The following is a 23,044-nucleotide window of genomic DNA, read 5'->3' on the forward strand; positions in this document are numbered from 1 at the left end:
TCTAAAATAATAGATATAACACAGTGGGTAATAACTGACAATAATGAACATAGTAGAACCAACATTTTAGTGACTATCGTCTATAGTGTTGGTTTATGCAACTCGTCTCCGCCTTACACACTTCTTTCAAGCGGCTGACTTTTTTCTGAGGTCATTTATGAAATCAGTGAAGGTATTTTAAATCTGTCTTGCGACTCTAAGGAAATGTGTATTTTTGTTACCAAATATGTTTTGTTTTGTTGAAATAAAATAACATCATTAGTCTTAATGAAACACAGATACCTTTTGGCTTGCTTTCTCCATCTAAAAACAGTTCATTACAAAAGATGTTGATGTGAGTACTTAGATTTTTACTCACATATTTAGAAATACAAAAGTCCCTATATTTTTTGTCAGCTTAAGTCTTTACTCACCCTTGAGATCCCAAAATTTGTCAGGGAAAAATGCTAAAAGTTGTCTGGAAATTAGGAAGATATTAGGGAATTTTAATTGGGGAAGCTTGTGGCAACCCTGATACTCTGCAAGCCACCCTGTGGTGTGTGACAGAGGGTACCTTGTACCATGCTAGTCATTCCCTTTCCTGTCCCACTGACAAATAGGTTGAAGGTAAAACAACTGTCTTTATGCTTCCATACGATTCTTGATCTCTTATCTTGTCCTTACAGCCCTTACATGGGATTTCACATTAACGTATAGTTTCCTCTGTAGCTGCGCACTATAGGAAGGATAAAGAATACGATCTACAATAGGGCAATATCCAGTCAAACATTGTCACTCTCAACCAGTTTTGTGTTGAGGACAGCTTTTCTCAACATCTTGAACCAACTTTTCTGAGCATCTTGAACATAAGTAAATCTGTAAACTATTTAATAGGAAGGTTCACAATCACTCAGCTTCCCTTATTTCTATTCTTTCTTCTAACATTCAGTTTCATCAGAAACAGTGCATAACATGAATGCGGGAAAACTGTGGAGTTTATAAGGTAGGAGACAGGTAAGGGCTTCAAGAGTAGGTGTGACTGTATGGCAGCAATGGCAGAATCCAAACTTCAAGATGAGTCATGATCGTATAACTCAGTTGTCAAGTACATGCCCTGCGAAAGGCAAGACTCTTGGTTTTGAGTCCTGGCACACAGCTCTAACCTATCAGAAAGTTTCAGTGCATAAGTTTATTTTATTTTATTTGCTTATTTTTTCACTTGAGCCCCCAAGCACTCATACTCTTATGTAAGCACCAAATAATGAGTTGGGGAGAGTGTTTTGCGTTGGTTCACTTTTTAGACTTTCGCCTCTAGCCAGTTGTGCAATAGAACTTTAATATATTTTCTTATTCCATTTTTAAATAGTGGCATTAGCTTTTTATGTCATGAAGTCTTCTTCTGCATAACAAAAATTAATCCAGAAAATTAAGATTTTCCCAAATGTGAAAACTCATTCCTAGGCACATCATAGTCACATACCTAGGTGCAAATATTTGATTGAAAATTTTTTCATAAAAGTGTCACAGGCAGGTAAATCTTGACAGTGCTGTATTTAATAGTCTATCTGTTACATTATTACTCTACTACACACCAATAATCAGTAGGTAAAATTAAGTTAAGCAGAAGTATTATCAAAAGTCAGATGTAAGTTTAAAACATTTTGAAATAGGAGCTTTTGGAAACTAACACAGCTTTCCATTTTCAAGACAGGTGAAACTGTTAAGACATTAAAGAAATGCAGTTCATTTGCAAATATCATATGTTTCATGGTAAAAGACCTTCTTCTGTTCCAAGGTACAAGACGGTGCATGGTTGATGATATATGGCTTAACAGTCAACATGTTATATAAATATTTCTAAAAATATAAAGAATTTTACTCACCATAAAATTCTTTACCTATAGAATTAACATTATATTCCAAATAGTTTCACTATATTATACAGCATTTAAATGTATAGAACGTGAAATATGTACAAATGCTGCACAAAACAAAACCTCATGTGCAGCAGCAACAAAAAATGGTGGAAATTGCTTCTGGTGATCTCTGGTGTGCATTACTTCACGTGATTCTAAAATCATTCACTAGACTAAAGTACTGACCAAACAGCTCACATGTTTCTAGGTACACTAACCTCTAGTTGTGACACACTCTCCTACACTTTTCATTTCAGTAGTAGATGTTGTACTCTAACAAGGATTAAGCTCAGCAATTACCGTAGCACCACATGCATCTGCTATTGTTTCTTCCTGTATTAATTTTTTTTAAAAAAGGGACATAAAATATTTTCATTAAAATCTCTGTTCCTGTACAGAACAAACTACACATATATCCACATAGCATAGATGATAAATACATTACTGTTATAACGTCAAGTTGAACACATATACACATTTCAAAAATGACACAACACATGTAAGTCACAGAGCAAGTAGACAAGGTAAGACATGCGTACACAGTAACAGTCAAATCAGCACTGAGTCCAAGTCTAGTGGCCGCTGGCTGGCTGGCCGCTTAGGTGGCGCAGCTGCTGCATGGCTGGCAGACAGCACCGCATGTATTGGATGTGCGTAACTGCACGGTGGCACTTTGAAAGATCGGCGAGTCACAAGACTCTTCCCCCTTTGATTTGTTTGCACTGGTCTTGATGGAGGTGGCCTGGCTAATGTCCATAGGTGTTGTTTGACTGGCCATAAAGTCTCGAGGAGGCGGCTTCCCGTACGGACGGAAGTGTCCCCTATGATAACAGGTCGAGATGAGAGGAGACATAGGGGTCAAATCTGCTGGGGCCCCGTGCACCAGTCTGCCTTTTGTGGCAAGTCCGGTTGTTATAACAGGAGACATGGGCGATGTGTCGGTGTCCGTAGGAGAAGGAGGCAGGTAGAGTTGCTCCGACAGATGATGGTCATCTGGTTCCTGCATGGGCACATCTCCTGGTGTTGTCCGTTCTTGTGCTGGCACCGAGATGATGGTGAGAGGGCTGCGTTGTGAGTAATGAGAGATGCTAAGATCCCAAGCGTCATGTAGAGCCGAAGGTGGTGTAGCGGCATTTGGAACAGGCGTTGCCGGCACACGAGGCCGAAGCTGGTCTGAATGACACACTGCAACACCCGTGTCTGTCTGGATTTCATACAGGCGTCGGCCATGGTGTCGTAAGATGCGATCAGGACTCCATTTTGGCCGCCTGCCATATCCCCGTACCCATACTAGGCAACTTGCGGTTGCCGCAGTGGTAGGCGACGTGCAACGGACAGTGAAAGGAAAGTTAGAGTAGGCATCAATTATGAGTAGCCAATAAGTACCTAAAAAGGTTCCACGAAGTCAGCATGAATACGCTCCCAGGGCTTCTCAGGCGAAGGCCACGGTGACAAAGATGACTTCAGGGCGGTGGCCTGTGACGCACAAGGGCCACAGGCAGCGACCATGTGTGCGATATTAGAGTCAATGCTGGGCCAGTACACATGACGGTGCGCCAGAGATTTTGTGCGAGAGACACCCCAGTGCCCTTGGTGAAGGAGGCACAAGACCGAAGCATGCAAAGATGCAGGTACCACCACACGTGGCGAAGCATTTTCGGTGGAAAGGAGGATAACCCCATCCCTAGCTGTGAGGTGGTAACGCAAAGCGTAGTAGTTCCATAACGGATCATAAGTCTTAGCGGACGGACAATCTGGCCAACCCTTCTTAATACAGTGTAAAACCCTTGAGATGGTAGGGACAGAACCCGTAGCAACCGCCAGCCAGTCCCCGGTGATGGGGAACCCGTCCACAACCCGCTGCTCAGCAACATCCAGGTGGAAACACAAAAGTTCGTCCCTATCAAATGCCAGATCAGGACCCATGGGAAGGCGAGACAGTGCATCAGCATTTGCATGTTGAGCCATCAGCCGGAAATGAATCTCATAATTGAAACGAGACAAGTAAAGAGCCCAACGCTGGAGGCGGTGTGCAGCCTTGTCGGGAAGTGACGATGATGGATAAAACAAGGAAACAAGTGGTTTGTGGTCCGTAACAAGATGATATTTGGATCCATAAAGAAAAACACCAAACTTATGCAGAGCATAAATAATGGCCAAAGCTTCTTTTTCAATTTGAGAATATTTTCGTTGGGCATCCGTGAGCGTCTTGGAAGCATAAGCAATGGGTTGTTCAGAACCGTCAGAAAAACAGTGCGCAAGGACTGCACCAACCCCGTATTGAGAGGCGTCCATGGCAAGAACAAGATGTTGGCCAGGTCGATAAGTAGCCAGGCACGGGGCCTGTTTCAGCATAGTCTTCAGTTTCTGGAAAGCCACATCGCATGACGCGGACCAGTGAAAAGGCACGTATTTAGGCAACAGGCGATGCAACGGCTGAGCCACCGAAGCAGCAGACGGTAAAAACCTGTGATAGTATGCTATTTTTCCCAAGAAGGTCTGCAGCTCCTTAAGGGGCTCCGGAAAGGCTCAAAATCATGAAAAGTTCAATTTTTACTTTTTTGCGTTTTCTGAATCTGCAGACTATTACCTTTTAATAGATATATAATTTATTCAATTCCGAAGACTACAACTATTTTTAAATTTTTTTTTGAAATGTGTTCTACATGGGCGTAACCCACTGTGGCGCTGTTAAACTGCTGTCAAATGGTGTTATTATTAACGTCCGTGTTCATCAGGTACATTTTAGTGATGTGAGATAAAGTATGTGTTGTGGCTAACCTGTGATGGTTCAATATATATCGCTGGTGTGATTGTCGATTGTTTCATGTTTATTTAGTCTGTCGTTATCTCGAAAATATTCGTAATTAATTCTGTTTCTTGAGTCTCTGTTTTGTTGAAGTATAATAATGAGTAAAAGTAAAGTTATTAGAAATCCTCTGAAGGCTTTTAAGAAAAGGAGAAATGTTGGAAAGCCAAAGGTATGTGTTATTACTGTAAACAATAAAGACGATAACCAAGTGAGTGAACCTAACCTCTCAAGTACACCTGCCCATAGCAGTCAAAGTGGGAAAGAAAATACTTCACAGAAGAAGCTTGGTTCAATGAGTGAAAACTATGAATGTTTTATGGGCGAATCGGATGTGAATGAAATATTTGATATGTCGGTTCTCAAAGGAATTTTTTCAAACTGTGTAAGATGTATTCATTGTAGTGAAGTTGGTCTAGAACTCTCCATAATAAAGCACGTAGGACTTGCTAGTGAAATACAACTGAAATGTGGTAAGTGTTCATACATGACCACCTTTTGGAACAGTGTTGCAGTAACTGCAACTGAAGAAAATGGTAGCAAAATCTACGAACACAACAACGAGCGATGCTTGCTTTAGACAAGGAACGCCTTTGGGCTGCAGACAGGGCTGTAAAGAGTCTAGAAATACAAGCAAGAGTAAACAGGAGGAGGAACAAGAGGAAGCTGGAGGAGGAGTTTGCAGAGGATGAAGATAATCCATCCTATGGACCTGGAATGCACTAAAAAGTTAATCCAATCTTTGTCGCTCGATTCCCAAAACTTTTATTTTCTCATACTAATTACATGTTTTCTAAGGATCTTCCAAACATATTTGTTTCAAACTTTCAGTAAATGTTACACAGTACCTTCTGCATAATTTAACACAGCCTTTTTCCAAAAAACTGTATATTTTTGAATATATAAATAAAAAATTGCAAAAAAATGTTGTGAATTTTCATTACAATTGAAAAAAAATCATCTTTAATAGCTGAACTAAAATTTTGTAAAATCCCTGTGTTAAGTTGTAGCCCATATTCCAATAAATAATCTGTAAAAAGTTCAACTTCCTACCTCAAATACTTTTTGAGGAAAGATGTAATTTATAAGCGTTATTTTAACATTGCAAGTATAGGGCGTTCCGGAGCCCCTTAACAGATGTAGGGCGAGGAAGGGCATCGATCGCAGCGACAGTTTGCTGAAGCGGACGAATACCATCCCTAGAGATTTGAAACCCCAAGTACGTGATAGAGGCCTGAAAAAATTTTGGTTTTTGAAGGTTACACTTAAGACCATCAGTCTGTAAGACATGAAAAAGTTGGTGCAGATTCTGAAGATGGTCTTCAGTGGTGGAGCCAGTGACAACAATGTTGTCCATGTAATTTATAGACCCAGGGACAGGGAACAATAATTGTTCCAAGAAGCGCTGAAAGAGAGCAGGGGCGCTGGCAACCCCGAATGGGAATCGTTGGTATTGATAGAGGCCGAACGGTGTGTTAAGTACCAGGAACTGCCGGGAAGCAGCGTCGAGAGGAAGTTGATGATAAGCTTCTGACAGGTCAAGTTTAGAAAAATACTGGCCTCCAGCAAGTTTAGTGAACAATTCTTCAGGTCGGGGCATAGGGTAAGTGTCGATGAGGCATTGGGCATTTACAGTGGCTTTGAAATCGCCACAGAGACGAATATCACCATTAGGCTTAGCAACGACAATGACAGGAGTGGACCACTCACTTGAAGAGACAGGAAGAAGACCCCTGAAGCAGTGAGACGATCCAGCTCCCATTTGACCTGATCACAAAGGGCCACAGGAATGGGCCGAGCCCGAAAAAACTTAGGCCGTGCAGTGGGTTTGAGCATGATATGAGCTTCAAAATTGTTTGCACGGCCTAACCCAGGAGAAAAAAAGGGATGAAAATGACGTCGAAAAGGAATCCAATTGAGCATAAGGAATGGCATCAGATATGATATTGGCAGAGTCATCTATGGGGAACCCAAAAACGCGAAAGGCATTGAAACCAAAAAGGTTCTCTGCGTTACTATGGTCGACCACAAAAATGGGAACAGTGCGAACGACGGATTTGTAAGATACCTCAGCATCAAATTGTCCCAAGAGAGAAATCTTCTGTTTATTGTACGTCCGTAATTGCCTAGTGACAGGTGATAGGGTTGGAGAACCCAACTGAAGATACGTCTGAGAATTGATGATAGTGGCAGCAGAACCAGTATCCACCTGCATGTGAACATCTCGACCAAGTATTTGGACTGTGAGGAATAACTTCCCTGAAAGGGAAGAAGTACAATTGATAGACAACACAGTATTAGAATCAGCGTCATGTTTATGAACATCAAGTATGCGGCAAACGGATGACACATTACCCTTCTTTTTGCAATTGTGACACATGGCCCAACGTTGGGGACAATCCTCCCGTGAATGTTTCATAAAACACCGCGGACATGAAGGAAGTTGCCAGGGGTTTTGCTGCAGTTTCTTAGAGGTTTGTATACGGTTAGGCCGAGGCCGCACTTGGGAGCGTACTGCGGCCATGTCGGCTGGTGGGGACACGCCGCACGCGTCGTCAACAGCGCACAGAGGTTGTATTTCCCTGATGTCACCCCACACCTCTATTTGCGCTCCAGCGGTGCGAGAAATTTCAAACGACTGCGCGATGGATAGGACTTCATCTAGAGTTGGATTTGCCAACTGAAGGGCACGTTGCCTAACTTCTTTGTCGGGCTCCGACCGGATAATAGCATCCCGTACCATGGAATCGGCATAGGATTCTTTGTGAACTTCAGTAACAAATTGACACTTTCTACTGAGGCCATGAAGTTCAGGAACCCAAACGCGATAAGATTGATGCGGTTGTTTTTGACAGCGATAAAAGGCAACATGAGAGGCTACCACATGTGTATGCTTTTGAAAATATACAGACAGAAGTGAGCACATGTCAGCAAAGGACTAGACGCAGGATCTTTCAAAGGAGCCAATTGCGACAACAACCGATACATTTGAGGTGAAATCCATGAAAGGAACAGAGACTTACACGTTTGTTCGTCCGCGACATGAAATGCCAGGAAGTGCTGTTGAAGATGTTTTTCGTAATCAGACCAGTCTTCCGCCGTCTCGTCGTAAGGAGGAAAAGGAGGTATAGACAACGACAAGAAATGCCCCGCATTGGATGCTGCGACGAAATCGCGATACGCCAATGTAAGAAGCGTTTGTTGTTCAATGAGACCTTGCAATAGTTGTTTTAAAGTAACCATGGAAACCTGTGGGTCAACGATGAAAAGGAAAAATCCACTACCTCGTCGCCAATTGTTATAACGTCAAGTTGAACACATATATTTCAAAAACGACACAACACATGTAAGTCACAGAGCAAGTAGACAAGGTAAGACATGCGTACACAGTAACAGTCAAATCAGCACTGAGTCCCAAGTCTAGCGGCTGCTGGCTGGCTGGCTGCTTAGGTGGTGCAGCTGCTGCATGGCTGGCAGACAGTGCCGCATGTATAGGACATGCGTAACTGTGCGGCGGCACTTTGAAAGATCGGCGAGTCACAACAATTATATTCTTTTGTAACCACAGCAGATTTTCCAGATACTTTTTTAAGACCTGCGGTGCATGTCTTGTAGGTAGCAACTGTTACCAGCTGTGTGTGTGTGTGTGTGTGTGTGTGTGTGTGTGTTTCCCAGAAGTCATACCTCATTTGTAGAAATCTGTAGTTGTAAATAGAAAACAAGCTTAAGAATTTAGGCTTTCTGCTTTAAATACACCAATGTTTGTATTAGAAGGCTGAAATTGAATAGGCAGGTGAAGCTTCAGTAATATTTATTGCAGAAAGAAATGAAAAAGAATCATTAGTCAAATAAATAAGTAAACAGCTCACCTTTTTGTTTAAATTTCATTCATAGTCAGTTACATGAGATACAAAAACATAAAAACACAAGATCAAAGTGAAATTTAGCCTTCATATTGCATTATGTTGTACTACCACTTTAACCAAAGGTAGATATACTGTCTGCACTACATTTGCTGTATTCATATGGAGTGTCCAATGTGTCAGCCTTCCCTGTTAAAAATTTTCCTTTTTATACTCCATACTACACATCTTTTTTGTCTTATTTTCTTCCTTTCTGTGATGATGATATGATTTGGAAACAAATTTTCTGAAAGTCCAGTTGCTTTTCATAGACCCTGTGAAAAGTTCTCTGTTGACTCTCCTGCAAATGACACCAAGCTTGTATATATTATCGGCACAAACTTTGTTGTAGGGAATTTTTTATTTGTCAATATGGTGTGTGGTATGCATGCATTTCATACAGCCATTATAATGCAATAAAAATCCTGCTTTCTCCACTTATTCATTGTTGTAAGGTCCAATGGCCCATATAACAGACTTTGCTCAAATAGGTTACCCTTTTGGTAGTCCTCTCCAGTTATTCATTGCTGCCCTAAGAAGACCAGTATTTGCTACAGGTAAGTGTTCAGCTAGCTGCACATTTGTATAAGCTTCTTCGGATTAATAAGTGTTTTCAAATTTTTCTGTCGATGAATTCAGTTGAAGTGTAACTTTATAAAATGGACAAATCCTTTTTCATCTTCCTTTCTTTGCCTTAAGTTGTCATTCATGTGAAAGAAGAATATATGCTAATAAACATATCATTTGGCTAGAGCAAAACCTGTAACCGACAACAGTGTCGGTATTCCAATGACTCTTCGTATCCTACCTGTCACTTATTGTTATATGCAAGGATCTTTTTTCCCTGCTGTAGTCAGAGTTTTCTATAGTTTGAACTTAGAACTAGGCAGAAGCTTATTTGCATTAACATTGTCCTCGGATTTGCAAATAACAATTTGTCTATCCCTCTGTGTCTGTTATTAGTGGATTGTCAAATAATATATCTAAACATTTGCTTTATGTGTTGTCCTACATTTTGTTTCAATCCATTGTACCTATGTACACAGTTACGAGGGGTGGTTTGAAAAGTTCTCAGAATCACCACAAGAGGTCGGCACTACTGCAACGAGTTGTTCACATGATATTCATTGGACTGTTGCCTGTAAACACATGCCACATCAGTGCTCTTGGAAGAGAGCTGTGGTGGTGATGTGGCTCTGTTGTTGTTTCTGCATAGTGATTTATGAAGATGGAAAAAAATCAAGATTCGAGCAGTGATTGAGTACTTTGTAAAGTAAGGTATGAAAGCAAAGGACATTCATGCTGATTTCCAGAATACACTGGAAGACTCTGCTCCTTCATATTCATATGTTGCCAAGTGGACAAATGAATTTAAATTTGGTCGGGAGAGCTTAGATTATGATCAGTGCAGTGGTCGGTTAAGATGTGTCACTACTCCAGAAATCATTGCAAAAGTGCACAAAATGGTCATGGAAGATCGCCAATTGAAAGTAATTGAAATTGCTCACACTTGCCAGATGTTATCTGATAGGGTATATCTTATTTTAACTGAAGAATTAGAAATGAAAAAATTATCTGCAAGATGGGTGTTGCAACTCTTGATGTGTGCCCGCACACATGTGCCGCCGCCATGACAAAATTACACAAACTAAGGTATGAGTTGGTGCCACACCTGCCTTACTCACCTGATATTACCCCGTCAGACTTCCATCTCTTCCCAAAATTGAAAATTTTTCTTGGTGGACGAAGATTCACTTCAAATGAAGAATCGATAGCCGGGATTGACAACTATTTTTCAGGCCTGGAGGAAACTCATTTTCGAGATGGGATCAAGGCACTGGAACATCATTGGACCAAGTGCATTAATCTACAAGGAGACTACATTGAAAAATAAAAAAAAGTTTCAGTGATGTAAGTACTTTTTTTCTATTCCATTTGGAGAACTTTTCAAACCACCCTCGTATTTCATCCACACCTGTCCAGTTCTCATCAAAGTCATTTCACACTTTTTTTCGACATTGCATGGGTGTATATGAAGAAGACCAAGCAAGTTCTGCTTCATCCTGATGCACTTGCAGGATATATTCTTATGACAACACATTCTGTGAAAATTATACAAGAAACAAATGCAGCAGTTTCACTTCAAATAAATCTAGACATACCATATAATAATGAAATGTGGTTCTGACAAACTGCCTATTGGCTTCTGTCTCGGGTTCTTCGGCCGACGTTCATCTAATGATTTTTCTGACGTTTCGCCAGCACGAGTGGCTGGCATTGTCAAAGCTTCACCCTCCATTGCCGGTGGATGGTGAGGGTGAAGCTTTGACAATGCCAGCCACTCGTGCTGGCGAAACGTCAGAAAAATCATTAGATGAACGTCGGCCGAAGAACCCGAGACAGAAGCCAATAGGCAGTTTGTCAACAAGTGGCCACGAAAGCCTTAACAATTTTGTAAATGTGGTTCTGCCTTGACCACACACAATTTTTCTTGTGTTAGTACCCAAACATGTTTTGGAAAAGTTTCTCCATCTTCATTGTGTTCATTTTTCTCTGTTAAGTAAATATTATCATAATGAGTACATAACAATTTTTGAGGTTATGGTATTTACATTAATACATGTACTGACAGAAATGTTAACAGAAAAATACATGTACATATTAATATTACATATTGGTGTTCACATGGCTGGCTGATGTTTGCAGCACAGCTACGATTACTGCCTTCCAGTATTTCTTCTGCAGTTAATAGGCATTTGTTGGCGTTTTGTTATCTTAATTTGCCAAATTCTAGGCCTAATATGACATTATCATTTTTTATATTGACCTAAAATGAGACAAATTACATAACAAGACAATGGTTATCATTTTTTCTAGACTTTCTCCTATTTACTGCACATTTTAAACTCAAAATCAACCTGAAAATATACAAAATTCCAGAGAGAATCTGCATGCCAGCTAATGTCTGTGAAGTTTCAGTAGTGAATTGTTATGTTGGTGCTGGTCGCTACTGATATCTGTCAGTCACAATAGCTTGGATTCTGTGTATATTCAACATCACAGGAAAACATCTTCACTGGTGTATTGAAATATTACACCCACCACACTTTCCCATTTACCAATCACTGTGATATTGTGTCAGTGGCATGCTAAGTATTAATAAAGTATTCTTATTTCACTTGACCTCTTTCTGTAACTTGTCAGAAGTTTATTTTATTTTATTTTATGAGTCATCAATTGGTTGCTTATTTGTGTAACAGTCGACTTCTTCCATTTTTACTCTATATTTTTATAGGCTGACTACATCATCTTATCTCAGCGAGAAATTTCTTTTTTTGTAGATGCATTCTCATTAATGCTTATTTGTTCTGCACCCCAGTAAACATATATACCAACACCTACTAAAGTACAAGTATTTTAAGTATGAAGTTGATGATTACAGTTTGTGGTAAACTTACATATGAATCAATTATGTGTCAAACCACACTCTCTTGGAATTATTATCAGAAGAAAAGTTATTTTGAATCTTGGATGTTAGCCAAAAAACCAAATTCTTGACAGATTTGGAGTATGCTGTTTACATGCTCACCAAATTAACTGTGAAAATAATAACAGTGTAATGACAAGGGTAGTTGCTACTCACCATATAGCAGAGGTGCTGAGTCGCAGAGAGATACAACAAGAAGACTGTTGGAAAGTTAACTTTTGGCCAACAAGGCCTTTGTCAAAAACATGCAACATACAAACATTCACACAAACACATCTCTCACACTCATGACCACAGTCTCTGGCAACTGGAGCCAGTCTGTCTATTTTTGGCAAAGGCCTTGTTGGCAAAAGCTAACTTTCTGACAGCCCTTTTCATTATCTTGTTACATTTCATTATGAAAATAATACATGCACCGAATTTGCATATTAACTCCAACAGAAATAAGATTAAGAAATAGAAAGCAAACAAAAAAATTAGTAATTCTATATGAAGTGGAATATGTGTGAGAACTGTGCAGGAAAAAGCTTTGAGAGCCTTCCATTGGAGTTATTAAATTGAATGTTTGATCATTTTAAATTTTTGTCCACAGGGATGAAGAACAGGCTCATCGTAATCCTGATAGGCCCACATCATTGTTGGAGCTGCAAGGTTCATTAGCTGAAGAAGATGAAACTAACAGCCGCAAACGTGTCCACCGTATTTCATCTCCAGAAAAATGGGAGATTAAACAGGTATAATTTTGTAAAATGACTTATGACCGTTTGTGAGACAGTTAATGTCTGTGAGACAGCTAAGGGACATGCAGGGTACCTCAGTTGTTAGCTAGTTTCATGATCCATGGATCATTTGTATGATTAACCCTAATGATGTGGAGCATGTGTGCGTGTGAGAGAGAGAATGGGTGGGCAGGCGCAAGCGCACCAGTGCCCATGTGTGTGTGCATGCCCATGCATGCGCCTCCACATTTGAGTCATCATCGCAACTGACTATCATGTAAGAACCCGAGTTTGATTACCAGTACTACCAGCGATTTCATTCTTGGCGGGAGGACTCTAACTGGGTGTATTTAGCCTTTTTGTGCCAGTTGAGAAGCTACTTGACAAAACAGTAGGGGCTCCAAGTCACGAAAACTGACATTGGCTGAGAGAGAGGTGTGCTGACCCCGCACCTCTCCATATCGCATCCAGCGATGCCATTTGCGGAGGATGACATGGCGGTCTGTCAATATTGATGGACCCACCAGGGCCTGTAAATCAAGTTTTATGTTCTCTCTCTCTCTCTCTCTCTCTCTCTCTCTCTCTCTCTCTGTGTGTGTGTGTGTGTGTGTGTGTGTGTGTGTGTGTGTGTGTGTGTGTGTGTGTGTGCCGGCACATCTGTCTTTTTTTTTTTTTTCCTGGAATTGTATTTATGTACTTCGTTGTCCCTTTTGAACTGTAGTGGGTTATTTACAACAAACATGGGATTTGCTCCATATATTAAGCAGTATGTTTTTGTGCGGTGAAGACATTCTTTCATAAAGATGAGCTAGCACAGAACATTACTGAATGAAAATATGTAAAATATGATAAGTTATTGCAGTTTCTCTTCCCAAGACTTGCAATGATTCGAAATGCAAATATGGCTGAACTAAGCTATTTTCTTCTTCTGTGGTGTATCTGTCTTACGACAGATTTCAACTGGAGGCTCTTGTTCTGAGCATCTTCCTTCATATGTTTGTATGTTCATCCACTTCTAATGTCATCCATCATTCCAATTCTCTTGCTACCCCTATCTTTCATTAATTCCACAATTCTCCCTATAATTTTTTGTTGTTGACAATTCCTATGCAGTTTATTTTCCAGTGGAGATTTTTTTTTCTCATTCTTTTTCATTTTCGGTAATCTTCTTTCTTCCTCTATTTTATTCATTACTTCTAAAAACAAAGATGATGTGACTTACCGAACGAAAGCGCTGGCAGGTCGATAGACACACAAACAAACACAAACACACACACAAAATTCAAGCTTTCGCAACAAACTGTTGCCTCATCAGGAAAGAGGGAAGGAGAGGGAAAGACGAAAGGATGTGGGTTTTAGGGGAGAGGGTAAGGAGTCATTCCAATCCCGGGAGCGGAAAGACTTACCTTAGGGGGAAAAAAGGACGGGTATACACTCGCGCACACACACACACACACACACACATATCCATCCACACATATACAGACACAAGCAGACATCTCACAAGCAGACATATTTGAAATATGTCTGCTTGTGAGATGTCTGCTTGTGTCTGTATATGTGTGGATGGATATGTGTGTGTGTGTGTGTGTGTGTGCGCGAGTGTATAACCGTCCTTTTTTCCCCCTGAGGTAAGTCTTTCCGCTCCCAGGATTGGAATGACTCCTTACCCTCTCCCCTAAAACCCACATCCTTTCGTCTTTCCCTCTCCTTCCCTCTTTCCTGATGAGGCAACAGTTTGTTGCGAAAGCTTGAATTTTGTGTGTGTGTTTGTGTTTGTTTGTGTGTCTATCGACCTGCCAGCGCTTTCGTTCGGTAAGTCACATCATCTTTGTTTTTAGATATATTTTTCCCACGTGGAATGTTTCCCTCTATTATATTATTCATTACTTCCTCATTCTTAAGTCTTTCTAAATATTTTCCTTCCTTCTTTTTAACTGTCCATGATTCATACACTCCAGATGTAACATTTAGTAAATCTTTGTTCCCCTTCATCTTCCAAACCCATTCTAGTTTCATCAGCCTGTGCAACACGTAACTCTTCCACAGAATCCATCCAAACTTCAGGCTTCTCTTCTATACACAGTGTTTTCTTCCCATGTTCATTTAACATTCCTCTTCTGCTTATTTTCATTACTTCTTTCCTTGTTAAGAATTTTACTGTTTTGTACGTTTCTTCCAATTTGACTTTGTCATCCATTTATTCTCTTTTCTTACGTTGTTTTCTCATCCAGTCCTTTCTAGCCTGGTCATTTAAAATTCTTAGTTCATTGATTATTTTTCTGTACTTTCTTCTGCCTTCTTCCGAATTGTCATTTTTCTTTTTGCTACATTTATTCATTTTATCGAACTTACTTTCTGTTATCCACTCTTTCTTAATGCTTGTTCTTTTCTCCTCTCCAGTTTCTGTTTCTGATCCTTCCAACACTGTATTTCTAATGGTATACCATTCTTCAGTGTAGTCTACACTTTTCCTTGTGTGTTCCGGTGTATTTTTGACGTTGTGACTGCTCTCTTTCATAAAGTTCTCACTCTTTAATTTCCCACAATACCATTTCTGTATCTGTTGTATTTTCTTAACAGGCTTTAATCTTGTCCTGATGTCTGTTTATAACAAAGGCCAACCGAGCGAGGTGGCGCAGTGGTAGCACACTGGACTCGCATTCGGGAGGACGACGGTTCGATCCCGCGTCCGGCCATCCTGATTTAGGTTTTCCGTGATTTCCCTAAATCGCTTCAGGCAAATGCTGGGATGGTTCCTCTGAAAGGGCACGGCCGACTTCCTTCCCTAATCCGATGAGACTGATGACCTAGCTGTTTGGTCTCTTTCCCCAAACAACCCAACCCAACAAAGGCTATTTGATATCTAGCAATATCACCTGGAGCTTTCCATGTGTATAATCTCTGTTAATGGTGCTTAAACCAAGTATTTGCAATCCAAAGATCAAATCATTCACAAAAGGCTATAAGTTTTTCTCCCTTTTCATCAGTCTTCCCCAGTCCATGATCTCCTATTATGTTTTTCCTTCTTCTCTTTGTTTTAAGAGTTCCAAAATGTGTTTTTTCCAGTTTCATTTCTCATGAATATGTACACCTAATTTTTTTTAAAATTTTCACTTTAGTTATTATTTCCTCTCCATTTAATGATGTAAGTACCTCTAGATGTGCAGAACTGAATACGAGGGTTAGAACATTAATAGTGGCAACCATTTATTTACAGCTCATACAAAATAGATACGTGTTTCAAAGTTTTACTGACCTTCAGAGTAGTCACCAGCAGTGTGTACCCTCTGTTGCCAGCAATGTGGAAGTCGTAGGATACTCTTAGCAGTGCCAGTTGTGTTGACAGTTCGAGGGGCGCAGTCTATTGCCCAATGACTTTGTAGCAGTTCTGAAGCAAATGCTGCGAAATGTTTTCTTCAGTTAAGAAATAGAGTTGAACTGACGAGGGCTTAAGTCAGGGGAGTGCAGTAGGTGGTATAGCTCTCAGCAGCCCCCATCAGTCAAATCAGTAACAGCAGAGGTTGTAAATACCGATTCAGTTGTAAGTTACTTTATTTTCATACAGCTGGTTTCGGACTGTTATAAGCCCATCCTCAGGGGTCATAGCTGTGCTGTGGTCCCTGAGCACCGCGTGTACCAGGCGCGGTGTGCTGCCTATGAGCAGACGTCTCGTCTGACGTATCGGATGACTTGACTGAGTGGGAAGAAGACATTGAATATCAAAAACATGAAAGTGAAGCAGAATCATCGGAAGGTAGTGAAATACGTCCAAGAAGAATTCGGCGAATGCTATGGTTGCCAACTGATTCGGCTGAATCAGAAGAAGAGACAGTGCACAGTGGTCAGACTTTGATTTACCGAGGACCAATAGTAAATTTGAAGGATCTCCCAGTCCAAACATATTTCCCGAATATACACAGAGCGTCAAGGATATCTTAGAATTGTATATTGGGAACGATCTATTTGAATATCTTAGCAATGAAACCAACAAGTACTACAGTCAAAATTGCAATAGAAGGAAACGGGATTTTAAAAAATGCCAGATTTGTCGATGTTACAGGACCTGAACTTAGAAAATGGTTTGGGCTTGCTATCCTTATGGGAATTGTAAAAAAAGCAAGGATCGATGATTATTGGTCAACGAATCCATTGATAGACACCGAAATTTCGCAAAACGAAGTCCCGCAACTGATTCAGACACATAGTATCATTTTTACATTTTTCCGACAGCAACTATAAACTGGATAATGCTGACTGGCTTTTCAAAGTGCAATTTGTAATTGATTATTTTTCCAAAAAATTTAAAGAAACCTTAATCCAAGCCAAAATATCTCAATTGATGAAGGAATGCTACCATGGTGTGGATAGTTAAATTTTAAAGTTTAAAATCCATCGAAAATTACAAAATATGGCATACTTATTTGGATGCTATGTGATTCAAATATGAGATACATTTCCTCATTCAAGATATATAGCGGCGCTGGACAGCCTTTAGCAAAAACAGTGCTGGAACTATTGAAACCTTCTTATGGAAAGTGGCACCACCTCTACATGGATAATTATTATAACAGTGTAGAATTTGTAGAGAAGTTACTTGAAAAGAATATAGGATTTCCGGAAAAATTAAAGCGCACAAAAGTCAATGTGTTTGAAGTTTGTCATTAACGGAAAGGTGAAGTACTCGCACAGATATGGAGAACTTCAAAAACTAAAACGATACGAATGATACCTACTATATATAATGCCACTTTGACTGACACTCAAAGAAAATGTAGGAAAACCAATTATACAATAAAAAAAAATGAAAATATATTAGACTATAACAAATACATGAAAGGAGTGGAATGGGCAGACCAATATTTGAGTTATTACCCTATATACAGAAAAATTATGAAATGGTCAAAAAAGGTTTTCATGTACCTCTCTAACTGCACATTATTTAATGCATTCTGTACACGGCAATATTTCAATACAGACCACAAGAGTCTCCAATTTCAGGATTTTTTATTGAAAGTGTCTGATTCATGGATAAAAGACCATGTACCTGCTTCTGACCAAAGTTTGGGGGTTGCCACTACATCGCTTATATCTCATCATTATCCGGTTGACAGACTTTCCAGTCACATAAAGCAACAGTAGCTAATACTTATTTCCGAAACGAATAAACAAAAACGAAGGAACTGATATGTATGTTCCAAAAACAAAAAAAGCAGAACAACAAACTTAATGTGCAAGTCTTGCGGAGTTGCGTTACATCTTGGAGACTGTTTTGCTGCATATCATACAAAAAAGAAGTATTAAGTACCAAAGACAATGTAAATAAATATATGAAACAAACAAATTTTGTATTTATTTACATATGTATATCTTCGAAATTTTATGAAAGTAGGGGAACAGGGTTGTGAACTTATGAGAACTAACGACGAGATTAGTAAAACATAACAATCTCTAAACTCCCGATAATGTCAAGAATGGCCGGTGACAAGCCAAGTAATTGGAGCTAGCACTGCCAGTGCCAAGCGAATACATTTGTATGAGACGTGCAGACGCCAAAGTGTTAAGCATTCTTTTGTTTAGATAAGATTTTATCTATTGGTTGGCTGTACCACGAATTCCATAAAATCTCAGTTGGTTTAGGAGACTATCGTATTCACACAGTCAAATGCCTTAGATATGTTAAGACAATTTCCGGCAAATTCATGGATTCGTTTTTTGTTTCTAATGATGTGACGACTAAGAGTGTGTGAAGTTGGACTGCAAACTTCCCACTTCTCTTATGTGAGTCGACTTACTTGGTGTACCCAGCGGATCTTCTTCTCTGGGTAGCCAGCTTCTGGAATCTCTATAAACTTCTTCTCCGAAGAATGATGCTAGTTACAGGAACTTTAAAGACTCTCTCTCTACTTGTGAAATAATTAGGTACTCGAAGAATAGCTTTCAACAACTATCGGTATATTTGAGCTTCAAAAAGAACAAAATTCACACTTCGCATATAAACATTTGACTCTTGTAAGTCGCTCGTATCGTCTCACATTAGAAACAGATTTAAGTACATTTTAGAAAGAAGTTGGCTTAACAACCATAACTCTGTTACAAACAAATTGTGAAATTTGTCTTGCCTCCAGCAAGTCCAAGATAAGAGCTTTTTCAGAATTCAGAATCTCAAATGTTCGTGGTATTTATAACAATGGTCACTGATATGATTAACACAGAATAACCCAGAAGTTTCATAGTTCTTCCTAGCTCTTTCACTATGACTTCCATGGATTGACTGACAAGTACTTGTCGGTGCCGTTCGACTACCGTGTCTACAGTCTTTTCATGACAAACATCAAACCTGCACACACAAACATGTGACACGCAGTACTTAGGATTCTATCATCCCACTCTCACATCTAAAATATCGTGTGTTCGAGATGATAGAAGGCCAAGTGGTTCTTGAATTTATGCAGAAATTCTTGAAACACTACATGTTCTTGCTTGGCATACAGTGTTAACCTGTCTGAAAGCTTTAGGTCTAATTTTTTCCACTTGTAATTTCAGTACCTTAATACTATTTCATATTTTTAATAGAAGATTGCTGCATAATTGTGTCAAATATTTTAAATTCTGTATGTTTTTGATAGATGCTGTCTGCTGCGTGCATTGACAAATCTGAACTGCCTGATTTTGATGATGAAACTGGCCTCCTGCCAAAGGAGGAAGATGAAGAAGAAGACATTGAGATAGAAATGGTGGAGGATGAACCACCATTCCTGCAGGGACATGGTCGTATGCTACATGATTTGAGTCCTGTTAGGATTGTAAAAAATCCTGATGGGTCACTTGCACAGGTATAATTAAAGTTTAGTCATAAGTTAATCTTTCTTTCTGTAAAATGTAAGAAAATAAGTTATGTTCCTATTGAATATTGTGGCTCAAACACAAATTTTCTGATTTAGTTAATTTGACTAAGGCATACAGAGCATATAGATGTTAGCTTGCACATGCAATAATACTTTGCTATTAACTGTTTCATTCTCCATAGGCAGCTATGATGCAGAGTGCGCTTGCAAAAGAAAGAAGGGAACTTAAAATGCTTCAGCGAGAACAAGAAATGGACTCTATACCCACTGGCTTGAACAAGAATTGGATAGATCCCCTTCCAGAGGGTAAGAACTATACATGCACATGTAGGCAAAAACTTTTCCATATTTTTAATTTTGTAAAATTAAAATTGAGTTGTAAAAGTGTAGGCATATTGCTTTAAATATTATGTTGTAAGTTCCATACTAAAAGATTACCTTTGAAAAAAGGTGAGTGTTAAAGACCCCCATCCACATGTTTTCAGAAGAGTGGTCATGTTTGGAATTGTAGGATCTGTGTACAAAATGGCTACATAATGCGTGTATTTCAACTAAAATATTTTTTTAAAAAAAACTAAGAATGAAGTTTTTCAGGGAAATGCATAGTTTTGGAGATATGATATACAGTTGCCATTTTAATACTATAAATGGAAGTACAACTTTTGATCATTTTATTATGGCTCACTGTTACTTAAATTACAGAAGGCAAAATCCCAGTACTGCCAGTAAGACACATTTAAATGTGCGTAAGTACTGGCCATCCATTCTACCTCTCTATAATTTTATAATTGTCTCAAGTTATGTTTTCTTTTGATTCTATGATTTTAGTATGCATCTTACTACCATGTTTATCAGGAAACTGACCAGCTTGAAGAAAAATCTGTAGTCTTAGCAGCTTCCATTTTGACAAGGCAATAATATTAATGATGCCATACCAGATGGCAGAAAATGATTGGTTGGATGTCACAAAATTCTAGAAATTGATACTGTGGTCCTAGTTGGAACAGATGAGGATCATTTACATCTAAATCTGCATAGATACTCTGCAAGCCACCATATGGTGCATGACGGAGGGTACTCTGTACCACTACTAGTCATTTTCTTTCCTGTTCCACTCACAAATAGAGCGAGGGAAAAACAACTGTCTGTATGCCTCCATAAGAGCCCTAATTTCTCGTATCTTATATTCATGATCTTTATGAGCTGTGTATATTGGTGGCAGTAGAATCATTCACCATTTAGCTTAAAATGGTGGTTCTCTAAATTTTCTCAGTAGTGTTTCTCGAAAAGAACGTTACCTTCCCTCCAGGGATTCCCGTTTAAGTTCCTGAAACATCTCTGTAACATTTATGTGTTGTTCTAACTGGCCAGTAACAGATCTAGCACCCTGCCTCTGAATTGCTTCAGTGTCTTCCATCTCTATATTTACCTCAGAACTAAGCAAAGGAACATTTGTTATTGCTGTGATTTTGGCAGTTATTTGCAGAAGGGATGGATAAAGACCTGTTTTAAATAACACTTGTATGCTGCGATGTGACTGTCACTACCAAAACTGCTTGTCACATCACCCAGAATAACTTTCATCCATCCCCCAATATCTGTAACACATATTTTAAATTATTTGAAAACTCTTAACACTGAGTATGGCACCTTACACCATTTTTGTCACTGTTTGTGTTGTCACATTGTAAATCTATACTGTGTGCCCTAGGCATTAAATGTTCCATGGCTAGACCATTGGCAAAGAGTATGTCATCAAGGGCAGAACATCGTAAGAGAGCACTCATATGACTGACTGCAATTATTGACCAGAATTTAATATTGTCATTGTCACCACTAAGCTTTGTTGGAATCACGGGTCATAAAATCTTGCTCAGTACTAGCAATATCCAGAACCTGATGGTGGTCATGGTTTAGAACACGAAACACTTGGATTGTTTCGGTGCCTCATTATGAGACAAGATCATCCGGGAATCAGGAAGTAGGAATTTGTTTACCCAACACATTATTGGTCTCCCTTTTTACATCCTATTCTGGATTCAAAAAATTTTGAAGCTCACTCAAAAGAAAAATGTTATTTAAATTTGGGTATACACAGAAGACCATACCTTCCAACATGTTAATGAAAGCAAGACTGTACATTAACCTTGCCTTAGTATTATACATCATTGAGAGATACCTCTTCACTTTGAAATAGGACTCCCTAATGTAAAATCGTGTAAATGCTAGTAAAGGCTATTTAAGTAATTTGTCTGCATGAAGACATTTTTTCCCGTCTGAGGACATGTGTCACATTTGTAAATCAATTGCTATATGCCACGTAATAGATTATATCCATAGAACATCCAAATAACAAACAATGGAAAATCCAGGAAGGAGAGAAGGAAAGTTGTTACTCACCATATAGCAGAGATGCTGAGTCGCGATAGGCACAATAAAAAGATTCACACAATCATAGCTTTCGGCCATAAGGCCTTTGTCAGCAGTAGACACACACACACACACACACACACACACACACACACACACACACACACACAAGCGCAACTTGCACACACATCTGCAGTCTCAGAGAGCTGAAACTACACTGCAAGCAGAAGCACGAGTGCATAATGGGAGTGGCGACTGGGTGGGGGTAAGGAGGAAGCTGGGGCGGGGAGGGGGAGGGATAGTATGGTGGGAGTGGCGGACAGTGAAGTGTTGCAGTTTAGACGGAGGGTGGGAGAGAAGGTGTGGAGGGGGGAGGGGGTAAGTAGTGGAAAGGAGAGAAAATAAAAGACTGGGTGTGGCGGTGAAATAACGGCTATGTATGTGCTGGAATGGGAACAGGGAGGGGGCTGGATGGGCGTGGACAGTGACTAACGAAGGTTGAGGCCAGGAGGGTTAGGGGAACATAGGATGTATTGCAGGGAAAGTTCCCACTTGCGCAGCTCAGAAAAGCTGGTGTTGGTGGGAAGGATCCATATGGCACAGGCTGTGAAGCAGTCATTGAGATGAGGGGTATCATGTTTGGCAGCGTGTTGAGCTACAGGGTGGTCCACATGTTTTTTGGCCACAGTTTGTCGGTGGCCATTCATGTGGACAGACAGCTTGTTGGTTGTTATGCCTACATAGAATGCAGCACAGTGGTTGCAGCTTAGCTTGTAAATCACATGACTGGTTTCACAGGTAGCCCTGCCTTTGATGGGCTAGGTGATGTTAGTGACCGGACGGGAGTAGGTGGCGGTAGGAGGATGTATGGAACAGGTCTTGAATCTAGGTCTATTACAGAAGTATGAGCCATGAGGTAAGGGTTTGGGGGCAGAGGTTGTGTAAGGATGGAGGAGTATATTGTGTAGGTTTGGTGGACAGCGGACTACCATGTTAGGAGGGGTGGGAAGGATA

General features: G+C 39.8%; 1 protein-coding gene across 1 annotated transcript in view; it reads left to right on the forward strand.

Annotated features, from left to right (window-relative positions):
• LOC126251599 (ATP-dependent RNA helicase DHX8) overlaps nt 1-23,044 on the forward strand; it is a 136,951-nt gene that overhangs the window by 39,226 nt on the left and 74,681 nt on the right. The window contains exons 7-9 of the mRNA XM_049952132.1: nt 12,686-12,827; nt 19,442-19,648; nt 19,843-19,966. Coding sequence (XP_049808089.1) covers nt 12,686-12,827; nt 19,442-19,648; nt 19,843-19,966 — 473 coding nt within the window. The remainder of the gene's footprint in view (nt 1-12,685; nt 12,828-19,441; nt 19,649-19,842; nt 19,967-23,044) is intronic.

This window comes from Schistocerca nitens, chromosome 4 (assembly GCF_023898315.1).
Source record: "Schistocerca nitens isolate TAMUIC-IGC-003100 chromosome 4, iqSchNite1.1, whole genome shotgun sequence".
NCBI classification, from domain to species: domain Eukaryota; kingdom Metazoa; phylum Arthropoda; class Insecta; order Orthoptera; family Acrididae; genus Schistocerca; species Schistocerca nitens.